A 27,074-nucleotide genomic window follows, 5' to 3' on the forward strand; every position below is an offset into this window, starting at 1 on the left:
TTTTTTGAGACGGAGTCTCACTTAGCCGAGGCTGGAGTGCAGTGGTGCAATCTCGGCTCACCGCAAGCTCCGCCTCCTGGGTTCCCGCCATTCTCCTGCCTCAGCCTTCTGAGTAGCTGGGACCACAGGCGCCCGCCACCACGCCCGGCTAATTTTTTTTTTTTTTTTTTTTTTTTTTAATAGAGACGGGGTTTCACTGCGTTAGCGAGGATGGTCTCGATCTCCTGGCCTCGTGATGCGCCGGCCTCGGCCTCCCAAAGTGCGCGGATTACAGGCGTGAGCCACTGCACTTGGCCCTTTCTGCTTCTTTTGAGCTCCTTTAATTTCTCCCAGCAACATTTTATAATTTTTGGTGGGTAGCTTTATTGCTTAGTAATACACTGGCAGGGAATACCACTAAAATGTTGAATAATTATCATTCTTGTCTTGTTTCTAACTTCAGGGGGATATCATTAAGTGTGACAGCTGTGGGGTTTTGGTTTTTTTTTTTTTTTTTTTTGTAGATGTGCTTTATCAGATTGAGAATGTTTCTCTTTCTATTTTGTTTAGAATTTTTGCCATAAATGGATGCTGAATTTTATTAACTGAGTTACTACATGATTTGTTCCTTTATTCTATTAATACGAGTTGAAAAATTGATTTTAAAGTGTTAAAACAACTTAGCTTTCCTGAAATAAACACCATATGATGATGATGTACTGTTCTTTTCCTATATCACTAGATTCAATTTGCTGACATTTTGTTTAGCATTCTCATGTTTATTCAGGATATTGACCTATAATTTTCTTTTACTGTAATGCAAGTTTTGATATTGAGGTCATGTTAACTTCCTAAAGCAAGTTTAGAAGTGTTCCATCTTTCTCTAGTTTGTGAATTTGAGTAGATTAGTGTTAATTCTTCCTTCGATATTTAGAGGAATTGATCCCTTAAATCACTTGAGCTTGAAATTTTCTTTGTAGGAAGGTTTTTTAAAAAACCAACTTTACTGAGATATAGTCCACCATAAAATTCACCCATCTAAAGCATACAATTCAACAGCTTTTAGTCGATTCACAGAGTTATGCAACATTACCATGATTAATTTTAAAACGTTTTCACCACCCCCAAAAGAAATCCCACACCCATTAGCAGTCATTCCTCATTGTCCTCCAAAGCCCCCAGCCCTAGATACCTACTAATCTACTTTCAGTCTCTATAGATTTGCCTATTCTGTACATGTCATAGAAATGGAATCCTATAATATGTAGTAGGAAGATTTGAAATAATAGATTCCATTTCATCAGTAGGTATAAGACTATAAAGATTTTCTATTTCTTCTTGTATCTACTTCGATAAGTTGCATTTTTCAATAATTTTGTCAATTTCCTCTAAGTTGTCAATATTATTGGCATAAAGTTGTAAATAATATTTTATGTTTTTAATTTCTGTATGTTTGTGATGTCCTCTTTTATATTCATGATATTGATCATTCATATTATCTTCTTTTTTCCTGGTCAGTCTTTTTTTTTTTTTTTTTTTTTTGAGACAGGGTCCCATTCTGTCACCCAGGCTGGAGTGCAGTTGCGCAATCTCAGCTCACTGCAATCTTCACTGCTCAGGGTCAAATGATTCTCCCACCTCAACCTCCCTGGTAGCTGCAACTACAGGAGTGCACCACCACACCTGGCTAATTTTTGTATTTTTTGTAGAGACAGGGTTTTGCCGTGCTAGAATTACAGGCGTGAGCCACCGCATCTGACCTCTTTTTTCTTTTTTAGCCTTTTCTAAGGATTGTTGATTCTCTCTGTGAGTTATCTACTTTCTATTTTATTGATTTCTGCTCTATTATACTTTTCCTTTGACTTACATTGGGCTTAATTTACTATTTTTCCAGCTTCTGGAGATGGAAACTGAAATCACTGATTTTTTTCAAATTCTCTTTTTTTACATAGGCATTTAAAGCTATACATTTCCCTCAAATTAATGCTTTAGCTACATCACACAGGTCTCTCTCTCTCTCTCTGTCTCTCTGTCTCTCTGTCTCTCTTTCTCTTCCCCCTTATCTCCCCCGCACTCTACCCAAACATTACAAAGACTTCTTTCAGGTGGTGGGCTACCTCATCCAGGGACTTCTCACACTCTGTAAGTTTGTGTAGTCCTGAGTCAGGAATAAACGTTTCAATTACTTGTGGCCTCTGGTTCTTATGTAGTATGTTTGACATCCAACAGCTTTAAAGGGGTGGGAACAGCAGATCCAGTAGCAAAGTCAGGTCATAATAACCTGATTTGACTATAGCCATATTAGCTTTCTTTTTATTAGCATTTATATATCTTACATATCTTTTTCCATCATTTTACTTTTAATGTTTCCTTATAATTAAGGTGGGTTTTTTGTGCTTTTTATAAACAACATAGAGCTGATTCTAATTTTTTTAATTCAGTCTATTTTTAAAATGTTAAATGGTCATTTCAATCTGTAACTACTGATATAGATAGTTGTAAGTCCATCATTTTGCTATTATTTTTCTATTTGTTCTGTTTTGTTTTATTCATTTTTTCTGACTTATTTGTGTCCTTAAATATTTAACTATTTGATTAAATACATTGAATAATCAAGTATTTTGTTATTCCCTTTTACCTTCTCTATTTTATCTTATCTATTAGCATTTCAGTTTTGCCACATTGTATTATTCTTTTGAAATTATAATACAGAACCTTGATTTATTACCATCTACCTTTAATTATCATTTTCTACAACTTCTCAGCAATAAAATATACACACCAGTTTTACTTCATTTATCTCTCACTTTGTCTTATTATTGTCATCTATTTTACTTCTGCATTTGCATAAGCCTTACAAGACATTGTTATTGTTTTAAATCTCAATATTCTTTTATATTTGCCAATAATTTACCCTTTCAAGCCCTCTTCACTTCTTTCACTTGGGATCATTTTCTGGCAAACCAAATAACTTCCTTTAAAATTTATTGTAGTGCTGGTCTACTGGTAAAACAAAATATTGCTCAATTTTTGTTTGTATGAATATGTGTTTCTCTTTTAGTTTTTAGGGAATTTTCATAATGTATAGAATTCCATGTTGGTAGGGCTTTCTTTTGTTTGTTTGTTTTGGGTTTTTTTGTTTTGTTTTGTTTTGTTTTTGTCCTTTAAAGATGCCATTCCACGGTCTCCTAGCTTCCACTACTTTTGTTATAAAGTCAGCAGTCCTATTGTTTCTTCTTTGAAGGCAATTTATCTTTATCATCCAGGTGCTTTCAAATTTTCTTCTTTCCTTTTTCCTTTTTTTGAGATGGAATCTCACTCTGTCACCCAAGCTGGACCAAGCAGCTGAGATTACAGGTGCCCATGACGATGCCTGGATAATTTCTGTATTTTTAGAGACAGGGTTTCACCATGTTGCCCAGGCTGGTCTCAAACTCCTGACCTCAAGTGATCTGCCTGCCTCGACCTCCCAAAGTCCTTTATCTTTAGAGTTCAGATGTTTGGTTATGATGAATAGGTATAACTTTCTTTACTATCCTACTGTGGGTTCACTAAACATCTAGAATCTATAGTTAATATATTTATCAGTTTTGAACATTTTCACCCATCAAATATTACTTCTGTCCAATTCTCTCTCCTCTCTGAGACTTTAGTGATACATAAGTTGGATATTTTGACAGTGCCCCACACATATCTTGCATTTTGATCACTCTTTTCTATTCCTTTTTCTCTCTGTGCTTTGGTTTGATTACCTATTGACTATATGTGTACTTTACTACAAATTTATTTAAGAATTTCCTGGCTGGGCGCAGTGGCTCACGCCTGTAATCCCAGCACTTTGGGAGGCCAAGGTGGGTGGATCACAAGGTCAGGAGATCAACATCATCCTGGCTAACACAGTGAAACCCCATCTCTACTAAAAATACAACAAAATTAGCCAGCTGTGGTGGCAGGTGCCTGTAGTCCCAGCTACTCGGTAGGCTGAGGCAGAAGAATGGTGTGAACCTGGAAGGCAGAGCTTGCAGTGAGCTGAGATCACGCCACTGCACTCCAGCCTGGGCAACAGAGCAAGACTCCATCTCCATCTCAAAAAAAAAGAATTTCCTAATTTCACTTTTCCAGCTCTAGATGTTCATTCTGTTCTTTTTTTCCATTATTTGTCAGGTTTACTGAAGTATTACTTACACACAAAATCCACCCAACAGAGTACAATTCTGTGACTTTTAACAACACAAGATATAGAACATCTCCCCCCATAATTTGTTCCTCTTTGTAGTCAACCCTTCCACCTTTCCCCAGCAACTACTGTTTTGTTTCATTTCTTTTTTTATAAATTGTAATTCTCTATTTTTATCCTATTTTAAATTTTTTCCATTTTAATATATTTTATAGTTATTTTAAAGCCATTGTCTGTGCATCTGGATCATCTGTGGGTCTACTTACACAATCTGCTTTTCTTTCTGCTTATTGGCCACATTTCCTAGATATTGGATACATTTTCTGGGGATTGTATATAAAAGAACGTTAGAGATTAAGGTTGATGGTATTTTCCACCAGAGAGGGTTCACGTTTTCTTTGTTAGGCAGAGAGTATTGAGCTGTATGAGAGCTGGGATGCAGCGTTAGATTCAGTTTGCCTCTGGTTTTAAATGTCTTGAGAATGACATCTGCTCCCTCTAGCAGGACTTTATTTCCTATGCTTCATGAAACTATGGGTGCTTTCACTCTGCCTTTTCAGCCCAGACTCATCCAACATCCCCAGGGGAAAAAGGACCAGAGATCTCAGCTTACATAGAAATGTAATTTCTCTCTGGAATTTTGTTCAGATCATTCTATTTGTAATTGCTGTTAATTCCAAAAACTAAACTATAACTTTTTAGATTAAATTTAAGCATAGTGTTTGCATCTTTATGATTTATGTCTTTCGTGGTATAATAGGGCTTCTTGTATAATCAAAATGTATGTTCCATCTATAACATCTGAATGGGAGGTGGTATGCAATAGTAGGAAGTTAGCCCTTCACAGTCAGAATACTAACTTTTAATCTGAAGTCCCAAGAAGGTAGGTCAAGGAAAATATTGTGAGCTTTCATTTTCTGGAGTACATGTGAGAATAAGTGGTGTCTAAGGTCCTCATTTAACTTTTTATTTTTATTTTATTTATTTTGAGATGGAATCTTGCTCTGTTGCCCAGGCTGGAGTGCAGTGGTACAATCTTGGCTCACTGCAACTTTTGCCTCCCAGGTTCAAGCAATTCTCCTGCCTCAGTCTCCAGAGTAGCTGGGATTACAGGTGTGTGCCACCACACCCAACTAATTTCTGTATTTCTAGTAGAGATGGGGTTTCACCATGTTGGACAGGCTGATCTCGAATCACTGACCTCAAGTGACCCACCCACCTTAGCCTCCCAAAGTGCTGGGATTACAGGTGTGAGCTACTGTGTCTGGCCATTTTACCTTTTAAAACTTTAGGATATATTTTAGACATTCACAGGACAAAGACTTCAGGCATAAATGAGATCAACACCTGAGCATCTGCTACCCAGTGCAATAGAAATTGACAATACTTTTTTTTTGTTGTTTTGTTTTGTTTTGTTTTGAGACGGAGTTTCGCTCTGTCGCCCAGGCTGGAGTGCAGTGGCCGGATCTCAGCTCACTGCAAGCTCCGCCTCCCGGGTTTACGCCATTCTCCTGCCTCAGCCTCCCGAGTAGCTGGGACTACAGGCGCCCGCCACCTCGCCCGGCTAGTTTTCTGTATTTTTTAGTAGAGACGGGGTTTCACCGTGTTAGCCAGGATGGTCTCGATCTCCTGACCTCGTGATCCGCCCGTCTCAGCCTCCCAAAGTGCTGGGATTACAGGCTTGAGCCACCGCACCCGGCCAACAATACTTTTGAAGTACTCCTCCCTCCTTGATATCATCCACCTTCATCCTTTTCTAAGAAGTAGCCATTATCCTGAATTTTGAGTTTATCATTTCCTTATCATTTTTACCACACCTGTAGGCTAGCCCAAACAATAAATTGTCTTGATGTATGGGCATTTAAACTTTACATCACTCTATACTGTACAAGTTCCCGTGCAATTGTTTTGCCTCCAGGCTTCATGCTTGTGAGTTTTGCTAAGTGATGTGGGTAGCTATCGGGAAAGACCTAACTTGTCTCACAGCTCTGTGCTTTAGTTTCCTCCACTATAAAATCAGCAGAGAGTTTAAAGCGGATCATCTTGAAATACTCTTCCAGATCTGAAACTCTGATTTTACTTTTTATGAGTATAGAGGTATACAGTTTGTTCTAATAATATAGTTCTGGTCATAATTATGATTTGAGGTCTGCTGGTTGATGAGGAACACAATCCCTATGGTAAATATGTCATGGCATTATTTTCAGATGTTATAGCAAAATTTAAAGATTATTTGAATAGAGTACTTCAGTGCAAGACAAGCCACTTCAATGCAGGTTTGAAGTGGCACATGCAATGAGCAGGGAAGACAGAATTTACAATGCAAAAATGCAAAGTTTATTTTCTTAAATAAAATACTATATTCATATCTATACAAATAATTATTACAACCATTAAAATGTTACATTTAACAATAAAAATTTCCAAACTTTAAACAAGAGGATGGTTCAGAATATTCACACCCTAATACAATGCATTTGTAAAAAGATGTCAAAATAAACAGGACCTATTCTTATTTACAACTGTAGGACAATCCTGATCATATTATACATATCTGCTCTGGATTCCATTACAAAACAAATTAGTTTCCATAAGAATTATAAACCAGGAAATTTACAGTAATAGGACACAGTGTGCAGCAGACACTGCTGCCATGGTAATAGATACAAATATTACACTATTGAAACCACTAAAATTAGTTATTTTCTGGTGACTGCCCTACAGTAAGCTTCTCACCCAGTGTATCTATAAATAATTTGTGAAGGTAATTATGTTCTCCTCAGATTTTCAACTTTAACCAAAGTGAAAATATATATATATATATATATGTATATATATTTATATAGCCTGCTGAAAGTGGAAGCGAATCTTTTCTTCACAGTAACACAACTGCAGCATCTTAACACTGTCTGGTCCCTTTCTTCTTGGAAGATCAACAGTTCAACTCCCCTTAATGGTTACCATTGTAGTCAAGCCCAGTACCTTAGTGACTTCACAGGTGAAAAATGATTTGAAGACTTCAGGGGTGGGAGCACAGAGAAGTCTCAGAAAACTGAAGGGATTTTGATACATCTAACTTTAAGTTCCTATGACATAGTATGGTGCTAGTATGGTGTATACACAACTGAGGGAAAAAATCAAAGATCATCTTTTTGAAAAATGTGTTAAACTACAAATAGTTATCTTCTGTCTTATGAAATCTCTAATGACAGGATTATGCAGTCATCCAAAATGCCCCAATTTGTATATCATGCCCAACATTTACAACCCAAGTTGGTTCAAGTTTATGAAGCATCTGACCACATACACGTGCCAGAAAAAGATTACAGTTGGTACAGTTTGTGTAAATCTAGAAATAAGGATGTTGAATGACCACCACATACAAGCTCTGAGTTTAACAGGAGTTTTGCTACTAACTAGTAAGTTTGGTTTTTTTGTTGTTGTTTTTTGCTTTTTTTTTTACAAATCAACATCAAAGATGGCTCAGAGAATGATAAGGCAACAGTGAGAAACATCAGCTGTACTTGTCGAGAAGGTGTCTGATTACACAGCATGTACCATCCCAGCTGGCCCTTTGCTATAACAGAGGAGTGGGCGAGTGATATGTTCCAACAGCTGGTCTAAAGACCAGAGGCACAGTTTCAGGTAAAGTGCAGGAACAGGGTAGAGGCTACAGGTGGAAAGATCTAGAAGCTCTGTGTCCAACAAGGTCCTCACGCTTCTTACCAGCGTGGACTGCCTCAATCTAAATTTGGTGTCCCCCCTCCACAGGCTCTAGTAGAAACCTACGCAGGAAGAATAGAATGCAGACAGAATATAGTTAAATCCAAAAAAGGCCCTTTTCTGTCAAATCCTGGGGAAAGAAAAATCGTAACGTTCAGCCAAAAAGGCATCTTGAGAAGAAACTAACTTCTGCCTTTAATTTGCATATAGGTATCATAAAATCATCACTCACAGATTAACTTCACTAGTTTGTCTGGTTGTTGGCTATTACTGTTGCCCTCTGGATGTACACAGCCACAGGCACACTACCTCCAGGCAAAGGTAGCATTTATACAGACAACAGAATTACAAAAATGACTTCCAGGCTCCTCAAGATATCACTCCAAAGCTGTTTCATTTTGGCATCACCTTTGCCCTTTCACTCTTCCACAGGAAAAAACAAGGCCAACCAAACCAAGGGACAGAACCATATGGCACATCGAAATATTTTAAATCAATTCTGGCTAATTTTGTTTCAAGAAATTCTTGTTGCTCTTTAAGAGAATACGAGGCATGCTGGTTCCCAAAGCCAAGACCTGGGAATCCCTGATTTGGGAGTATGACTCACTACCACACGCTGATCCATACATGGTGGGCCCAATCAATGTTTCAAGGCAAAGGAGTAATCATCCCGCTAAGGAAATGACCAGCTTCCCTGAGCCCTATTTGACGTGGAGCAGATGGAAGAGCATAAGTGCCTACATATCAAAGGGAAGATAAAGCTAAGAAGATGCATATTAATGAGATTTTACCCTTTCTCAAAAATTTTTAATTTTACTCCCATTAAAACATGTTTCCACATTTTTTGGAGTATAAGTTTTAGCCTCTCCATGAAATGGCTAATGTTAGAAGGCAAGAGCAAGGCAAATAAATTATCTTTAAAATACTTATATCATTTTGTATTTTAAGAAGGCTAATTTTTAAAAGTTGATCTTTGTTGCAGTTCAGTATACCCCTGATATGTGACTGGAAAATGCTGCAAAAGAACAACCCCTCCTTTCTCTTTCCCCAGTTCTGATATGTTAAATTTTATGAAGCAAGACCATTGAGGAATTCCCACATCTTACCTAGAAAAAAGGTGCCATCTCTGGTACCCCAAAAGGTCTTACAATAAAAACAAAAATAAATTTCCTGAACTGGTATAAAACAACATATAAGCCATCCTAGAGCAACTTGTATTTTCAAAAAAAGGAAAGAAAGAAAGAAAGAAAGAAAGAAAGAAAGAAAGAAAGAAAGAAAGAAAGAAAGAAAGAAAGAAGGAAGGAAGGAAGGAAGGAAGGAAGGAAGGAAGGAACAACATCAAACTAGATTCCTTTCAGCTATGATTGACACATTAAACATTTACACATGAAGAGAATCTGGAATTTTCCCTTCATTAGAAGTTATTGTTAAATGTTGAAAGGAATCAACCACTTTTTATAACTGATTATGTGATCAATAATGCTAAAAAAGAGACAAAGAAATGATTTAATCAATGACTGTCACTCATGACTCAGACATAACTTCGTGTATTTCCAGAAGTTAAAAAATGGTTTTACTTTCTATAATCATATATTAGCAGGCCAAGAATAAGGTTACATTTATTATAACCAAAATTGACTATGTTTTCTGCTATCCCTTTACCAAAAATTATATTCAGATTAACACTAGATACCATATAACAAATTTCTTCCCAAAAATCACGTAGCTCTAATTATCAAACACTTAATACTGCTAGTAAATCTCATATATTCATGCTTTTAAATCAAATAAGGGTACTAATGTCTGAACACTTTCAGAATTGAGCCATGTATGAACTGAAGTCTTACATACACATGCATACATCTGTAAAGTAATTAAAAGCTACACGTAAGTAGGAGTCAATTATTCACGGACGGTCACATTTTTCCTCAGATGGTCAAATAAGCCTTACTGAGACTCTTTCAAGATCAAAATGTTATACTGTTGGAATGAAAGCTCCGAGAAATGCAAATACTATGTCTGAACACAGCTAAGCAGGAAAATACAATTAATGCAACAGAAATACTTGAAAGTCACAGGCTTTGAGGCCTTTGCATTGCAATGTTCAAACTGAGTTTCTCCTTAGCCTGTTACCTTGCTTTCAATGACATCTAGCAGTTCCCAGTCCTTCAGAACTTAACAGCCACTGTAGAGTGTGTGTGTTTGTGTGTGTGTGTGTGTGTGTGTGTGTGTGAGACAGAGAGAGACAGAGACAGTGAGAGACAGACAAATGAGAGAGGGAGAGACGGAAAATGAACAGCCAGACACATGGAAAACTGTCCTTCTTGAAATTGGCAGACTTGACCTTTCAAGTACAAAGAAAAATTTGAATGTTGCAGCTTAAAATTCGGTTAAGAGAATTAAAAAGCAAGTCATAAATGGCACATTATTTCAATAAAAAGTTTTGATTACTATGTTTATCTGTTGTCTTAAGTAACTTATTCACGAAGCTCTCCTATTCTTCCCCAAGACCATTTTGAAGGAAGAAAATACAGGTTGTTCTTGCTTTGTGAGCAAGAAAAAAATATTGTTTTGGGTTTGTTTGTTTTTTTTTTTTTTGTCCCTAGGAGGCTGCTTAGTTGGCAGCAGAAAAGATAGGAGAGTTTGGTAAGAACAGTTAAAGAGGCACAACTGACCCTTTTGTTGAGTCTTTAGAAGAGGTATTCACTGGAGTTAACTGCTCTGACCAACCCTTAGGAAGCTTTTTAGGATTTCAAAAAAAAAAGGAGGGGTGGCTGGGAGCGGTGGCTCACACCTATAATTCCAGCACTTTGGGAGGTCAAGGTGTGTGGATCACCTGATGTCAGGAGTTCAAGACCAGCCTGGCCAACATGGTGAAACCCTTTCTCTACTAAAAATATAAAAATTAGCCAGGTGTAGTGGTGCAGACCTGTAATCCCAGCTACTCGGGAGGCTGAGGCCTGAGAACTGCTTGAACCCAGGAAGCAGAGGATGCAGTGAGCCAAGATCCTCCCACTTTACATTCTAGCCTGGGTGACAAGAGTGATACTCTGTCTCAAAAAAAAAAAAAAAGAAGAAGAAAAAAGAAAGAAAAGAAAAGCTGGTCCTTGAGTTCACTTTGTTAACAAGGCAGATAAAACAATTTATACGCATCTCTCCCATCCCATCCCATTTTTGGCAGAATATAACAAGAACAAAAAGTAACGGACTTCATGGGTTTAAGTAAAGGAATATATACCATTGTTTTCTTAGTTTTTTTTTTTTTTTTTAAGTTTTCAAATTTTAATATGGGTTTTTTGAATGTATTATAAACTTCTGCGGGGCTTTTTAAAAATCCCTACCTAGGCCGGTGCGGTGGCTCACGCCTGTAATCCTGGCACTTTGGGAGGCCAAGGCGAGCGGATCACAAAGTCAGGAGATTAAGACCATCCTGACTAACATGTCTCTACTACAGATACAAAAAATTAGCCAGGTGTGGTGGCACATGCCTGTAGTCCCAGCTACTCAGGAGGCTGAGGCAGGAGAATCGCTTGAACCCGGGAGGCGGAGCTTGCAGTGAGCTGAGATCACACCACTGCACTCCAGCCTGGGCAACAGAGCCAGACTCTATCTATTAAAAAAAAAAAAAAAAAAACCTACCTATATCAAGTTCTTCCATGCTTTAGCAGGTCTCAGGTCTCAATTTCCCATTTTCAGATGGCAGGCCTATTTTTAAAGGACCAATTCATACTTTAAAATATGTGTACACACACACACACATACTTAAACACACAGAGACATATAGAAAGACTATGTATTTTTTGAAGCACCATTTCACATCTACCAACAAGAAAAATAATAAACAAATTCATATCCTCATTATAATTCTGTTATGAAGGATAATAATGTAATATACAATGCCATATTTAAACTATAAATACTACTAGTAAATGAAAATACTGACAGTTTAAATCTCTGTTCAGAAATATTTTTAAAGTAAGGCTCATATAAATGTGTAGATTACAAACACACTATTTCCTGATCAACCCTAATATTTAAATGAATGGAAAAGAATTTATTTCAAGATCAATAAATAAAATGAAGAGAGAATACTAAATTAAACTCAGCTGATGAAACATCCATTGTTAACTGAACCCATGCAAAACTCCACAATACAACTAACTGCTTTTACCCTTATGGCTTGATGCAAAATGCAAGCACAAAATGGAGACTACGTATGTACTTAACTTTTTAGCTTTCTATATGTAAGGCTAAATAATTGTCTAAGGAAGACCTTTGCTTTAAAGAATCTTGGCACATTAAAGGAACACAGCTCCCTATATTGAAGAATAAGACACACAATTCAGATAATTTATGGATTGTTATAATTTAGAAAGAAGCCTCTATCTAAACCAAACTTTGAGAATAAAGGCTGATTGAACAATTCATTTATTTGCTAACTGCTTGACTTTAACTACAGACATTTAACTCAACATCAGTTCAACATCTGCCATAGGTAAGAAGCTGTTCTAGATGCTGACATTAGCCAGCACTTGGTTATGAGCCACTGTGTTTTATCAAGCTGTCTATATTTTTCAGTAGCAACTTAATTATATATTCTATAAGTTATCAACAATCAAGTTTAAAATCTAGGCTCCATCCTACTACCCAGTACATGACAAGATGATCTCCCCCAATTTCCAGCCAATTAGTATTTAGGAAATATCAACTTGGAAAATAAAAAAGTACACCATGCAGTTGAAAATGAAAGATAACTTGTTTTCTGACAACCCAGTATCTGCATCTGACATGGCTTCCCTACGTTCAGAAGATAACTGAAAACTGATTATACAAAGACACACACACAAAATCCTTCTCTTCATGTACATGTCTGTGCACATGCACACACAAATACATTTGTAATCTCACTCATTACCTTTACATTTCGCTTATCAGTATTCAAACAGCTGAACTGCAATCATGACCTAGAATATGGCTTATGTTATGGGCAGGTCTGTTTGAGGACTGCTTGGAAGAGTCAGAGGCAGAGGAATTTGCTATTGTAAGCAAAGGTGACATTGCTGAGCCATCAGGAAGCGCTGTAGCTATTTCTGGAAACAAAGATGTCATATTAAAATTGGATAAATGAGAGTTGGTCATGTGCATTGGTGGCATATCTGGGAGAAGAGGAAAACTTGGTTGAGCAAACCCAACAGGTCTGGGAGGAGATAAAATTGATCCAAATCGGTTATTTAAACTTCCACTGTTTACCTTCTCTGTGCTGGGATTTGAGAACATCTGATTAGGAAAATAGGGGATTGAAATATCATTGGACAGTGTAGGATGAGCAGGAGAGTATGGAGGATAGAAGGAGGGCAGAGTATTTTGCGGATCTACCGGGATGAGGGCTGGAGTTCGAGTGGCACTAGGCTGAGTAACCTGTGGAATGAAAGAAGCATTAGCATTTATTGGTGGATTCATGCCACCCTCAGGAATAAAAGAAAAACCAAAATTTTGTGACAGTGTATGCTGATCAGGACCTGAATTATCATTAGGTACTTGTGGGCTATCAGGCATGAAACGAACAATACTTCCTCTCTTCTCTGTAGCAGGTTGTTGACGTCCAAGAATCATACTGCCACTAGTAGAGAGAGGAAGATGGGGAAGACTTGGATCAAAGACATTACTTTGTCTTTGGTTTCCAGAACGATTCCTTTCAGGTTGACGAATTTTGGAACCACTGCTGTCTTGCAGGGGATGCCTCGATCTCTGGGGAACTGAAGAATTAGCTTGACGTACAGGAGGGCCTTGATCACCATTTCCATGAGACACAGATGGATGTGGCAACGCTGGCCTTGCAACCCCATGCATGTTGGTTGTGACTGGAGGGTTCATGTGGCCCTTGGTCGCATGACTGTCAGTAATCCTCATGGGATTGGATTTCTGCACAGAAACATTGGGACTTGTGTTTCGACCTTGAATATCTCCTGAGGAAGAGGAACTTGAAAAAGGAATATTCAAAGTGCTGTTCCTGGTGTTAATTGCACCTAACGACATGTCACAACTTTCCCTATTCTGACTATCACTCTCTCTTCTAATATGGACATTTTCATGAGTTGGGGGACAATTATATTCAATTGCAGAGGATGGACCACACTGTGCATTCCTCTGATGTTCTGAGAGTGACCTCTGGCTCCCAATGACCTGATCACTGAGGTGAGGGGCAAGTAAGCTCTGCATGAAACTTTGGTGACAAGTATTTTCACTGTCCCTTGATGGAATACCATTTCCTGTCGGGATGCTCTGAACTGGTGGGTAAGGTAATCTCTTTTGACGGTCAATTGGTGGTGGGCCAGTATTCTGACTAATTCGAAAAGCCTGGGACTGCATACTCCGCAATGATGATACAGGGTTACCTATTTCATTGTTTCTTGAAGATTGTACTTCAAAATTACTCTGGGGCTGTTGACTAGCTCCACTTGGTTTAAATGTCTGACAATCGGAAAGGCGGATATCTGAGGCTACAGTATGGTCCACACGACCCTGCATATTATGAATACCCAAACTCTTATTTCTGGGAACATCAAGATAGCTTCTCATTTCAAGCTGATCTGAAACTCTGGAACCCTGAATTGATATCCCCATTCTCTGCTCTGAATTAGAAGATGTCTTTCCAATGAGTGCCTCAGCAGAATAACTTGAAACTCTATTTCTCTCTGGCCTGTGTGGAGTACAGGTCATGTCTGAAGATCTAGTCACAATACTTGGTTGGGACACCATTTGCTGCTCTAAGCCTCTTGATGTCAAAAGCCTCTGCATTGGATTATGCCCAGATACATGTTCAGATGAAACCCCTGAACCTTGCTGTCTGCTTCCAACATCCTGCTGTTGGTGCATAATATCTTGATTGAGATGGTTCTGGGGATGGTTATGATGGTTCCGACTAGTTGAAGGGTTTTCACAGCTCTTCTCCGTCTGGGAGCTTCCAAAGTGTTGCTGCATTTGTTGCTGCATCTGCTGATGGTGGGGATGTGGCTGCCCACTCTTGGATCGGGACTGGTCAGTTCCATGGTGCTTCGGTTGTAAGGAAAGCTGAGAGGCCTGGGTGCCCTGAACAAGATTCCTCTTTTTCTGCATCTGAACTTCCTGTTGCAGAGTCCTCTGTTGGTGGACATTATGGGGCTGAGAGTGGACAGAGCTCTCTGCATGAGGTACATGATGCTGCATTTGATATAAGTGATGCCTCTCTCTTAACTGCCCTGCTTGTTGTTGTTGCTGTTGCTGCTGCTGCTGCTGCTGCTGCTGCTGCTGCTGCTGCTGCTGCTGCTGCTGCTGCTGCTGCTTTATGTAGAGATGGTTACTATGAAGGTGAGATACCCCTTGAGCTGGAACATGCTGCTGCAGGGCCTGTAGATGTTGACTTGCCTGGGTTTGCTGCTGCTCAGCAACTACTGAAGGCTGAGAACCACACTGAACTTCAGTTTGCCTCAATGCAGGAGCCACAAAGTTGTTACTAGGTGGAAATAATCGTGTAAGGCCATCTCCATGAGCTGGGTTGCTAACAGACACAACTGAGTTTGAAGAATTAGGAGGGATCTGACTGACCATCATTTGAGTTTGATCAGAAATGGTATCTGGAGTTCTGCTCATCAGGGACATACTTTCAAGTCTGAGGGGGGCTGGCTGACAGTGCTTTTGCCGTTTAGCTGAAGACAGTAAAAGGTCATCTTGGACAGCACGCTTAGCGGAATCCTTACGGCTTTCATGACTTGGCTTTAAGAGTGGCTCTTGAATCTGTGAATTTGGTATGGTACTAGTCATAGTATTTAGCTGTTCTTGGGAATATTCAGTCATTAGAGATGGTCCAGGAGGTTGACTGTCATAGGAGCTAGACGAAACAGTCAGATTAACCGTTGCAGGCACAGTTGTTTGCTCTGAAGTTGGGGATAAACCCGCACAGCTGGCCAGAGGATGGCTGATGCTGCTCTGATGGATAAGATTATTCACGCTTAAACTGGTGATGCTTGGTGGCTGAGAAGCTGAAGCCTGTAAAGGTGCATTTGATGTTTTAATTCCTAGAGAACAACTCGGTTTTTCAAGGGTCCTCTCCATAGTTGCTTCAATTGAATCCTGAGAATTAAATTCATTTGGTGTTGCTTCTGCCTGTCCTGTGCCATTCTCTTTAGGTATCTGTGATTTGAAAGGTGGGTCTCCCTCTAACGATGATGCTTCAGAAGGCTTTGAAGCAACTTCCCTTATATCAGCCTGGAGGCCAACTCTTCCCTTCTCCAGGTTCTCCTGGTCAAAAATAGCTCTTGCTGCAAGAGCTACTATATCAGTTTGCTCTACAAAGGTACAACTGTCACATGTATTAGCTGTTGCATTGCTGGTCACATCTTCTCTTGTTGTTTCAGGAAGCATGGATGCAACTGAGAAACTACGACTACTGCCAGAGCTGGTTGACATGGGAGAGTCGGCCTGTCTACCAGTGATCAAAGAACCATTAATAACCTCTTGATCAGGGAGGCAGGAATGATGCTGTGGAGGATCTCTGTCATCACTGTTCATCAGTAATAGTTCCTGTTTGGGATGTAAATTCACACTTGAATCAACTATTTTAGGATTTTCTGAAGAAAAGTCAGGATGATCCATCTGATCAGAAAGAGATGATTTCTGAGGGTTTTTTTTTTTAGCAAGATCAGATAGCAATGTAGTTAAACCTTGCCCCTTTAAGAGACCTGTGGTTTGCATTGTATCTGATGAATCTTGCTCAACTCTGCAAGGTTCAGCAATGATTTCTACCTCAGAAACACAGTCAGTACTTGTAGTGCTTGTTGTAGATGACAAACCAGAAACCTGAGAAACCAAAATGTGAGGATCACTTGGAGATGGAATCAATACATTGGCTGAAGTGCAGGGTTTGGCAGCATCTGACAACGCTAAACTACTTGGTGGTTTATCCTGAGGTGTCTCTTGTTGCAGATTAGGGGTAGAATCTTTGGATTTTGCTGGGGCCATTGCAAAATGTTCGCTTGTTACAGATTCTTGGGAGGGTGAGCTGGACTTTTCTGTTGACTTAGATTTGGATACAGACTCAGGTATTAATGATTCAGAGTTTAGAACACCCAAAGAATGTGAAGCAGAAACACTCACACTATTTGCCTGGGACATAGAGACAGATGGTAATACAGCAGGGAAGCTTTCTAGCAGTCCATCATTACAGGGCGGCTCTGCTGAGCCTTCAGTGTTGGGGCAGTCTAACTTGCTCACATCTCTGACTGGATTCAGGGGACATGCTGACTTGTTTGCTGCTAAGTGTTTCCTGGCACCTGGCTTCTTATTCAACCTTTTAGATTTCATGTTAGGAGGCAAACAAGCAACAGTGTTCATCGAGGAAGTACTCACTAGATTATAAGTACTGGCTAGTGTGGCTGAACTATCTGTTGTCACAGGAGGTGCTGCAGTTGCTAATGAAACACAGTTAGCTGTAGTGGTTTGACTATTCGCAGCAGTTTGAGCATTGGCAGGCTGGCTAATAGACAATTGTACACAGCTTTGCCCAGCCATCTGTGATATGCTTTGATTGAGGCTGGCCAAAGCACCAAATGTATTCAGGGCAACATTGGTATTTGGATCTTCGCTGGTGGTGGGTTGAATAATTTGCATAGGGGTTTGATTTGTAGTTCCTGATGAAGACATCACAGGCTGCAAAGCAAAGAGCTGTCCATTTAAAGAAATGGTTTGAGGCTGTTGGTTTGACATGGTAACAGAAAAAGTTTGTGTTGAGTTAGACACTGATAAAGATGAAGGTCTTGGTAATATGTGGACAAGATGCTTTCCTCCAAAAGTCTGTGGTGTTGAAACATTTTGCACTGAATTATTAGACCCTATTACAGTATTGGCTCCATTAATAGGGAGTCGAACAGAACCAGGAGGTGGAGCAGAGAGGAGTGGCAAAGGATTCTGATTAGCTGCCTGTATGATTACTATCTGTTGACCTACTGTTTGGTTGGGAACTTCTGCTCTCATCACTGTTGGGCATGGGGTGGTGCTGGGTGGTTGAAGAATTATAACATTTTGATTAGTTGGAGCTGCATTAACAGCTGACCCAACTGGCTGAGCCATCTGAATCACTTGCATTGCTGAATTCAGTGGAAGGATATTTTTGGGAGGCTGAGATTTAACTTGTGGCTGGGCAATTAGTGGCTGCATAGGTAAAGATGGACAAGAAGGCAATGTTACAACTACTTGCTCAACTGGCTGCCCATCTGCTGGAAAGGAATTATTCAAGTTGATGCCTGTAGCCACATGTCTACTGTGGTTACTTGTGGTAGGGCTAGTGCCAGACTCATTTAATACTGGAGTCACAGCAGAAGATGGTGTCTGGCTTAAGGGCTGAATAGTGTTTCCCGCCAGTTGCAAAGTAGTCCACGTTGTCTGTGTGTTTCCAGCTGAAGAAATTCGTGTAAGGCTATTAATGTTTTTCAAATCTGAAGTACTAACGCTTGAAGAAGGCAAAGAACAAGAAAGAGTCCAACCATTGTCCAAAGGGTTTCCCGAAAGAGTGCTTATAGGAATGGTGGCCTTCCCTACTCCAGGGGCAGATGATGCCACCACTGTAGCTGTACTTGTCAAGTCTGCACTCTTGCTAATGCTCATTGGAGAAGAATCATCTGCAGTTCCGGGAGGCTGGGAGCAGACTGTGGTGGTAACTGAAACAACAAAAGTGTTTTGAAAATCACCTCTGAAGTCCTGTATGCTCAGGCAGGACTTGTTTCCATGGTGCACTTTAGTGGCAGTTGCTGAGGAGCTGAGAGGGATGTTTATAGCACAAGGGGCCATTTTCTTCAATAATTTGGGGTTCTCTTGTCCATTCTTATTTTCAGAAGAATTTTGATCATTTAAACATGTGTGCAAAGAATGATGTTGGTGAGGCTCAGGTCCAACTGAAACAGCAATCAGTGAGCCACTAGAGGCACCAAGCACACTTGATTCGCTTTCAGAGGTGGGAAGCTCGAGAATACTCTGAGCAGAAATGGCAGCAGGAAGACAAAGAGGAACAGGCTGGTTGGTAGCCAACGCAGGAACTGTGGTCTGATGCCATGGCTTGTTTTCAGAAGGGTAAACTCCAGAAATAGATATAGGAGTCACAAGATTGCAAGTCCTCTGTACTGGCACCACATTGGCAGTCTGCTTTTGCAAATTATGACTAACATTAAAAGTTATCCCCTGAACAGCTGTTCCCTGGCTGTTTCCACCAGGCTGATTCCCGTTGGAATAAACAATGATATTTTTTTGAACCTGGTCACTAGGAATAACAACAGAGACCTTCGAGTTTTTAAGATTTCCTTTCCAGTGAATTGTGGGGTCATCATATAAGCATATGTCGTTAGCTTTCAGTAACTCAATATATCGGCCATTTTCTTTTTGGATTTCTTCCAGTTGTTTCCGTAGCTTTTTTATTTCTTCAGCTACAATATTAAAACAAAATTTATGAATACCTGGGAATGTCAGTATTTACAATAACTTGATAAAGAACTGTATACTAAACTACTGAATTCTAATAGTAGCATTCTAAATACCTCAACTGAGACTCTTCAGCTCTTTTCTAATACAACTTCTTTTTTCTTTTAGAATGATATCCTAAATCCCTCTGCCCTCCTTTAAAAGTATAAATCTTTAAAGGTCAACTGAAAAATTACTCATAATGTAGAAACCTCAAAATTCCCAATTTAAAAATTTCCAATAGGGCAGCTACATAGCTGAAGTAAGGGAAGACATACTGCTATCATGGTAACATGCTAGGAAAATAACATTGAATATCAGTATGCCATTTAAATGCTGCAGCAGCCAACATTACCTGTGATAGTAACAGACAGTCTCTTTATTTTTTATTTTACTTTTTTGAGACAGAGTCTTGCTCTCTGACCTAGGCTGGAGTACAGTGGTGCAATGTCGGCTCACTGCAACCTCCACCTCCCAGGTTCAAGCAATTCTTCTGTCTCAACCTCCCAAGTAGCCGGGATTACAGGTGCACACCAACACTCTCAGCTAATTTTCGTATTTTTAGTAGATTCAGGGTTTCGCCATGTTGGCCAGGCTGGTCTTGAACTCCTGATCTCAAGTGATCTGCCCATCTTGGCCTCCCAAAGTGCTGGGATTACAGGCATGAGCCACAATGCCGAGATGACAGTCTCTTTTATAAATGGCTTTAGTTTCTATTTTACCCTTTGAAACAATGGAGACAAAAAGGAATAGAGCACGTAAGAAGCAAAGTGGCACCAAAGTGCACCAAAGAAAGCATCGACAATGGAACCTGCACTTTGCTTGGTAGGGACAATGCAGGTATGCTACTGAGCAGTGAGGACATTGTCACAGCCCTCCTTTCTAAGGTAGAGAGCTTCATCTATGAGTACCGCTAATGTGGCAGACTTAGCTGCTGGTATATGCTCTGTGACCCCACACATCCCCAGCTGCCTTGAAACAGTGGAGAGTATTCTCATTCCTTTTCCAAAGCAGCCTATTCTCTAGGCTAACACCCTGTGAGGGAGCCTGAAATGAAAAGCTCCACTCCAACAAAGACAAGCTGAAACTAGCAGATCATTTTTCTTAGTTTAAAACTAAGAGACAAAAGAAAGATACCAGTCTCCACGGACATTAGAAATGAAAGAACCATCATTATGGACCAAATAATAATCACGGTTCTCACTTACTGTACCTTTACTACCTGGCACATTTCATTCATTATTTAACAACAATGACAACTATAACAGCTAACATTTATCAAGCAATTACTATGTGCTAGGCTTTAATCTAAGTTCTTGTATTATCTCTTTTAATCCTCATAAGAACCATGAGATAGCAACTTATATTTTATTATCACCACTTTTAGATGTGAGAAACAGGCTCAGAGCAGTTACTGGGACTTAGAGAAGTTAAGTAACTGGCCAAAGGATACTGAGTGAGTAAATGAAGCTGAGACACAAACCTAGGAGGGCCTGAGTCTAAGGCCATTGCTTTGGCCACTAGATACGTGCACAGTGAGCACGCGGAAGAAGCCACTCAGAGAAAAAAGAGGATACAGCAGACGCACAGAAAAAGAATCAGAGAAATAATGATCATGACAGAAATAACAAACACAGATGTAGGCTGCCTTAGATCCCACCCCTAACCCCTGGCCTGTCTGGTCAGCTTTTTCTGAGTCCCATGCAACTTACATTTTTCAACAATTTCCCTTTTCCTAAGGTAACTTGATTGCCTCAGCCTCTGTGCTTTGAAATCAAAAGAGACTTCATTAGGAAGGTCTACTCATCATTCTGTCGTACATACCATTCTGTGGGGTGCCTCAAATGGTCACTCAACATGGATCATTTATCTATCTGATGGCATCACAAAAGGGCCTGGGCCATAAACACCAGCTAAACCAGGTGAGTGGGGAAGCTGCTAATATTTAACTAAAAGTAAACAATGAGAATTCCCAATGCTGACCTCCTAGGTATGCTTTCCAGTATCTTTCCCATCCATTACAACAAACACAGCCCGGCACTGGCCTTACCTCAGGCAATTCTGTCCTTTTTTCTCTCCTTTTAAGGTGGCCTACTGAGTTGTCACAGGAAATTCTCTCCCTGCACTTGTCAGGGGCATAAATAAAAGACAATTTCAAACTGGCCTACCCTGAGCTTTACACTTGCCTGGAATATTTTTTTCCCACTGCTATAAGGAAACTTTCTCTCCAATGCTGATGGAAAAAGAGAACTCATTTGGTGGCATTAAAAAGTCACCTTTATCTAAAAATCAAATATCATTAAATGATCAGGCAGTTTGATGCACACAAGTAGTATAAACAAAATAAACGTTTTGGCCTTTTTTGTTAATGCATAGTTAAGTCTTGGCACAAGAATATCCTAATCTTGTTTTTAAGTTTCACTGAGCAGAACTCCCCCCTTACATCTTCTTATGGGATTGCCCTAACTGCAATGTCCAATTGGAATAAAGGAGATTTAGCATTACCAGTATCATGAGTTAGGCAAACATGAAATACACAGAAGAGTTCAAAGTCAAAACTATGTATGCCGCAAGAGAAGAGGAGCTCACAGGGGAGGAGAGAGAGCTAGACTGCAATGAATAACTATGTATGCCGCAAGAGAAGAGGTGCTCACAGAGGAGGAGAGAGAGCTAGACTGCAATGAATGTATTGGTAACACTATTCTTCCAGACCTACTGAATGCAGGGTCTTAATGTTTTGGGGCCAAAAAGCTTTCTATATCATAATATAAATTTCACTGTGACACAAACACCTAAACATTTTTTAAAATAACAAAAAGTAAGAACTTTTAAATGTTTACCTTGTTCATTGTTTCCTCCATTAAGCAGGAGTTCATCATTTTGCCTTTTCAATTCTGTTATATATTTAAAGGCTTGGTCCAGGATCATATTCTTGCTCTGCCCAAGAAAATTTTAAAAGTTTACAAGTTTCACTGAAGGGTAAGAACTTGTCAGATGAAACTCTAAGCTTTGTCTTTATCACATATATATGATACATATCTTCTCAAAATTTAAAACAGGCACTATATTCAAAAGCTTTTACTGTATATTTTTCATTTATTAAATGGTCATTGGGCATCTAATGTGTGGCAGGCTCTGTTTTAGGCACTGGGGATATAATAGTAAAACAAACAAAGTCCCTGTCCTTAAAGAATACACACACACACACACACACACACACACACACACACACACACAGAGGAATGCTATAAAGAAATATAAAGCAGGGTAAGGGGGGGCCAGAGTGATGGTGGAGGTTGCTCTCCGCAATGGACTGAATGTTTGTGCCCCCTAAAATTCTTATGTCTAAACCCTTATCCCCAGTGTGATGGTATTTCGGAGGTAATTAGGTCATGAAGGTGGAGCCCCCATGATAGGATTAGTGCCTTATAAGAAGAGACAGAGATGATCTCTCTGTCTGCCACTTGAGGACATAACCAGGAAGTGGGTCATCACCAGGAAGTGAATTGGCTGACACTTTATCTTGGACTTCCCAGCTTCCAGAACTGTGGGAAATTAAGTTACCCCGTCTATGGCATTTTTGTTGTAGCAGCCTGAACTAAGACACTGAGAACATTTGTTGTACATGGAGGTTGGGGAAGGGCCCTGAATAAGGTGATACCTGAGCAAAAACTGGAAGGAAGTGAAAGGAAGCAGGCCCTGCAGATATATGGGAAAAGGGAGTCCAGACAGCAGGATCAGAAGGGCAGGGGCCCTCAGCCAAGCTAGGCTTGGTACATTGGAGGAACGGTAAGGAGGTGACCGGAGATACACTGGAGTACATATGGGACGAGTGGTAGAAGAGGCCAGAGAAGGCCTTCAAGACTGTGTAAAGGTTTTGGATTTTAATGTTATTCTTTACTCTGTTTAACCACAACTACGAATTATTCTAAATAATAGGTCAAGAAAGAAATGTTACTTGATTGAGTTTTGGTGTCATGCTTCCAGTACATTGTACTCCTAAGCTTTTTCAAAAAGATTGTATGTTATGTTAAAGTATTCCTTTATACTCACATCCAACACATGCCTATATGCATCTTTTTAAAAAATCCAGACAAGGCCAGGTGTGGTGGCTCATGCCTGTAATCCCAGCACTTTGGGAGGCTGAGGCAGGCAGACACTTGAGGTCAGGAATTTGAGACCAGCCTGGCCAAAATGGCAAAATCCCATCTCTTATCAAAATTACAAAAAAATTAGCCAGGCACGGTGGTGCACACCTGTAATCCCAGCTACTCAATAGGCTGAAACACGAGAATTGCTTGAACCTGGGAGGCAGAGGTTGCAGTGAAATGAGATCCTGCCACTGCACTCCAGCCTGGGTGACAGAGAGATTCTGTCTCAAAAGAAAACAAAACAAAACAAAAAAAAGGATTTTGTATTTCTTTACATTTAAAAATATATCTTGGTGGCCGGGTACAGTGGCTCACGCCTGTAATCCCAGCACTTTGGGAGGCTGAGGTGGGCAGATCACCTGAGGTCAGTAGTTTGAGACCAGCCTGACCAACATGGAGAAATCCCGTCTCTACTAAAAATACAAAATTAGCCGGGCGTGGTGGCACATGCCTGTAGTCCCAGCTACTCGGGAGACTGAGTCAGGAGAATCACTTGAACCCAGGAGGAGGAGGTTGTGATGAGCCGAGATTGTGCCACTGCCCTCCAGCCTTGGCAACAGTAGCAAAATCCATCTCAAAAGATGATAAATATATCTATATCTATATCTATATCTATATATGCAATACTTCCATATAGCATCTAGATACCCTTCTTTTTTTTTTTTTGGAGACACAGTCTTGTTCTGTGGCCGAGGCTGGAGTGCAATGGCGCAATCTCGGCTCACTGCAACCTCTGCCTCTCGGGCTCAAGTAATTCTCCTGCCTCAGCCTCTCAAGTAGCTGGGACTACAGGCACATGCCATCAAGAATGGCTTTTTTTTTTTTTTTTTTTTTTTGGTAGAGACAGGGTTTCACCATGTTGGCCAGGCTGGTCTCGAACTCCTGACCTCGGGTGATCCTCCCGCCTTGGCCTCCCAAAGTGGTGGGATTACAAGTGTGAGCCACTATGCCCTGCCCCTACTTATTCTTTTTTTGCTTTCTTTCTTTTTTTTTTTTTGAGACGGAGTCTTGCTTTGTCGCCCAGGTTGGAGTGTAGTGCCGCAATCTCGGCTCACTGCAACCCCACCTCCCAGGTTCACGCCATTCTCCTGCCTCAGCCTCCCGAGTAGCTACAGGCACCCGCCACCACGCCCAGCTAATTTTTTGTTTGTTTGTTTTTAGTAGAGATGGAGTTTCACCACGTTAGCCAAGATGGTCTCGATCTCCTGATCTCATGATCCACCCGCCTCAGCTTTCCAAAGTGCTGGGATGACAGGCGTAAGTCACTGCGCCCAGCCTATTTATTGTTTCTAATGACTGTATTTATTTTATTTACCAGTCTATTGTTGATAAACATTTAAGATATCTTGTCATTTCTGATTTTTCTCCTTCAGCTATCAAGAATGTTGCGATGAATATTTAACCTCTACTCCAGGATATATATTATTAGCTATCTCTAGTACTTCGTAGATAACTGTTTTCATGTAGGAATCACTGTGATTTAGTCCTTTGTTTGGCAATTTATAATTCTGAGTTCTTTGCACTGAGTCCCAACAGAGACCCAATACATAAACCCAGAAAATTATTTACTACTAAGAGAAAAATAATACTGTTCTTTTTAAAAACAATAATCTGAACAAAGGCAGAACCTGATAATTCCCAGCCGCCTGCCCCACTACTGCAGACAGGGGCCAAAGCCTGTGAAGAAAATCTTAGTCGGCTCTGCTTCTGATAGCCAAATACTGACTTCCTTTGCACATTCAAGGGGGGTAGAGTAAAATGGTTATGGTTTCCTTTCTTCAGAGAAACTCGCAGGGATGAAAGCCAAGAGCAGGAAAGTAAGATTTTCCTGGGCAAACATCTATGTTTACTGAGTAGCTACCTTCCATTGAGATGTGGAGAAAGAAAAACAAATTAGAAGGCGTAGTGTGTGCCATTGTGTTAAGGAAACAGAAAGAACAATTTTTAAAAAGGCTGAAAAATACATATATGGAGCTGGGTGCTATAATCCCAGCACTCTGGGAGGCTGAGGTGGAGGGATCACTTGAGGTCAAGAGTTTGAGACCAGCCTGGCCAATATGGCAAAACCCCATCTCTACTAAAAACACAAAAATTAGCCTGGCATAGTGGCATGCACCTGTAATCCCAGCTACTCAGGAGGCTGAGGCAAGAGAATCACTTGAACCTGGGAGGTGGAGGTTGCAGTGAGCCAAGATCATGCCACTGAATTCCAGCCTAGGTGATAGAATGAGACTCCATCTAAAAAAAATAAATAAAAATTAAAAAATTAAAAAAACCATATATGGAAGTCTAAGTCCATCCTACAGGGCAGAATGAAAGGAAATGAAGAGTAAGTCCTTTCCAAGGGAGATAACATAGAGAAGCAAGCTGATTTGCTCCTTTGACATCCTGGGAAGGCTCAACACTGAGAACCACCAGCCTCTACAGAAGGTGGGGTGAGCTGGGGGTTAAAATAGAGGGGAACTGGCTGAAAGACTCCTAATAAAGCAGTAGTGAGAACCACCCCTTACCCTGCCCCCACGCACATATTCTACACAGCTGGATGACTTTCCCTTCCTGCCCAAACCGCAAGAGACAAGTTTATTTTCTGTGAAATTTGAACCAGAGAATTTCAACCTCAGGGATACTTGGCACAAAAGTGGACAAGACGAGGGTCCTAAGTGAAACAGGGGGGTAGAGTAAAACTCTGCCTACTACAGTACAAGACGCTCTAGCCCCCCAACCCCCATCCAGCGCCCAGAATAATAGCAACCAGGCTTATACTCCTCTTGCTACCAGTCCCACTCCCAGGCAGGAGACTGATGGGTTCTTCTCTGAGAAAATAAAAAACTTAATAGCTATCCCACAAAAGAAAAAAACTACAAATACTGATATGTTTTAGTTCCACAACAAGAACAACAAAACTAGCATAGCTTCTAATCATGCAACACTTAGGGCCACCAAAAGATAAATCTATTCAATCAGCTTTTTAATACCTTATTCCCAAGAAAGAAAAAAACAGCTTCAAGTCACCAAACATTTAAGGAAAACCTCCCCACAAAAAGAAGAGACAAAAAGGGGAAAAAAGGAAATCAGAGGAAATAAACATAAACTGAAAAAAACTTCAGGAAAACACCTGCATATACTATTCAGAGGTGAGAAGATATTGTATCCATAAACATATCGTAGGAAAAGGAACAGAGAATAAGAAAAAAGACTCTTGGAAATTAAAAATATAAGAGCTGCAATTAAAAACAGAAGAGCTGGAAGAGGCCAACTGGTTGAGAATGAAAAAGGAGAACAGAGGGTTCCAGAAGTAAAGTCTTGAAGAAAGAAAATGGCAAATGAAAACTATGTAGTACACTCGACCTTGAAGAAAACTCTACTAAGAGATGGTTGGAAGTGTCAGAAGGATTAAAGATAAGTATATGAAAAATCAAGCAAATGGAAAACTATGAAGTAATTATTTACTCCCCCCAAAGACAAAAGCAACAAACGAAATATAATAATAGTACACTCCTTGGCTCAACCATGAATAATATTTACTCTCTTAAAAACATAAAAACTGAATACTGATTTAA

General features: G+C 40.0%; 1 protein-coding gene across 2 annotated transcripts in view; it reads right to left on the reverse strand.

The window, feature by feature from the left end:
• Positions 1 to 11,658: 11,658 nt before the first annotated feature.
• The window catches only part of USF3 (upstream transcription factor family member 3), a 42,424-nt gene continuing 27,008 nt past the window's right edge, over positions 11,659 to 27,074 (reverse strand). For both annotated transcript variants that reach the window (XM_017858566.1, XM_017858567.1), the window contains 2 exons: positions 22,204 to 22,300; positions 11,659 to 19,329 (listed from right to left, as the gene is read on the reverse strand). In XM_017858566.1, the coding sequence (XP_017714055.1) occupies positions 12,818 to 19,329; positions 22,204 to 22,300 (6,609 nt within the window). In that variant the 3' untranslated portion in view covers positions 11,659 to 12,817. The remainder of the gene's footprint in view (positions 19,330 to 22,203; positions 22,301 to 27,074) is intronic.

The sequence above is a fragment of the Rhinopithecus bieti genome, unplaced genomic scaffold (genome assembly GCF_001698545.2).
Source record: "Rhinopithecus bieti isolate Rb0 unplaced genomic scaffold, ASM169854v2 scaffold_45617, whole genome shotgun sequence".
Taxonomy (NCBI): Eukaryota; Metazoa; Chordata; class Mammalia; order Primates; family Cercopithecidae; genus Rhinopithecus; species Rhinopithecus bieti.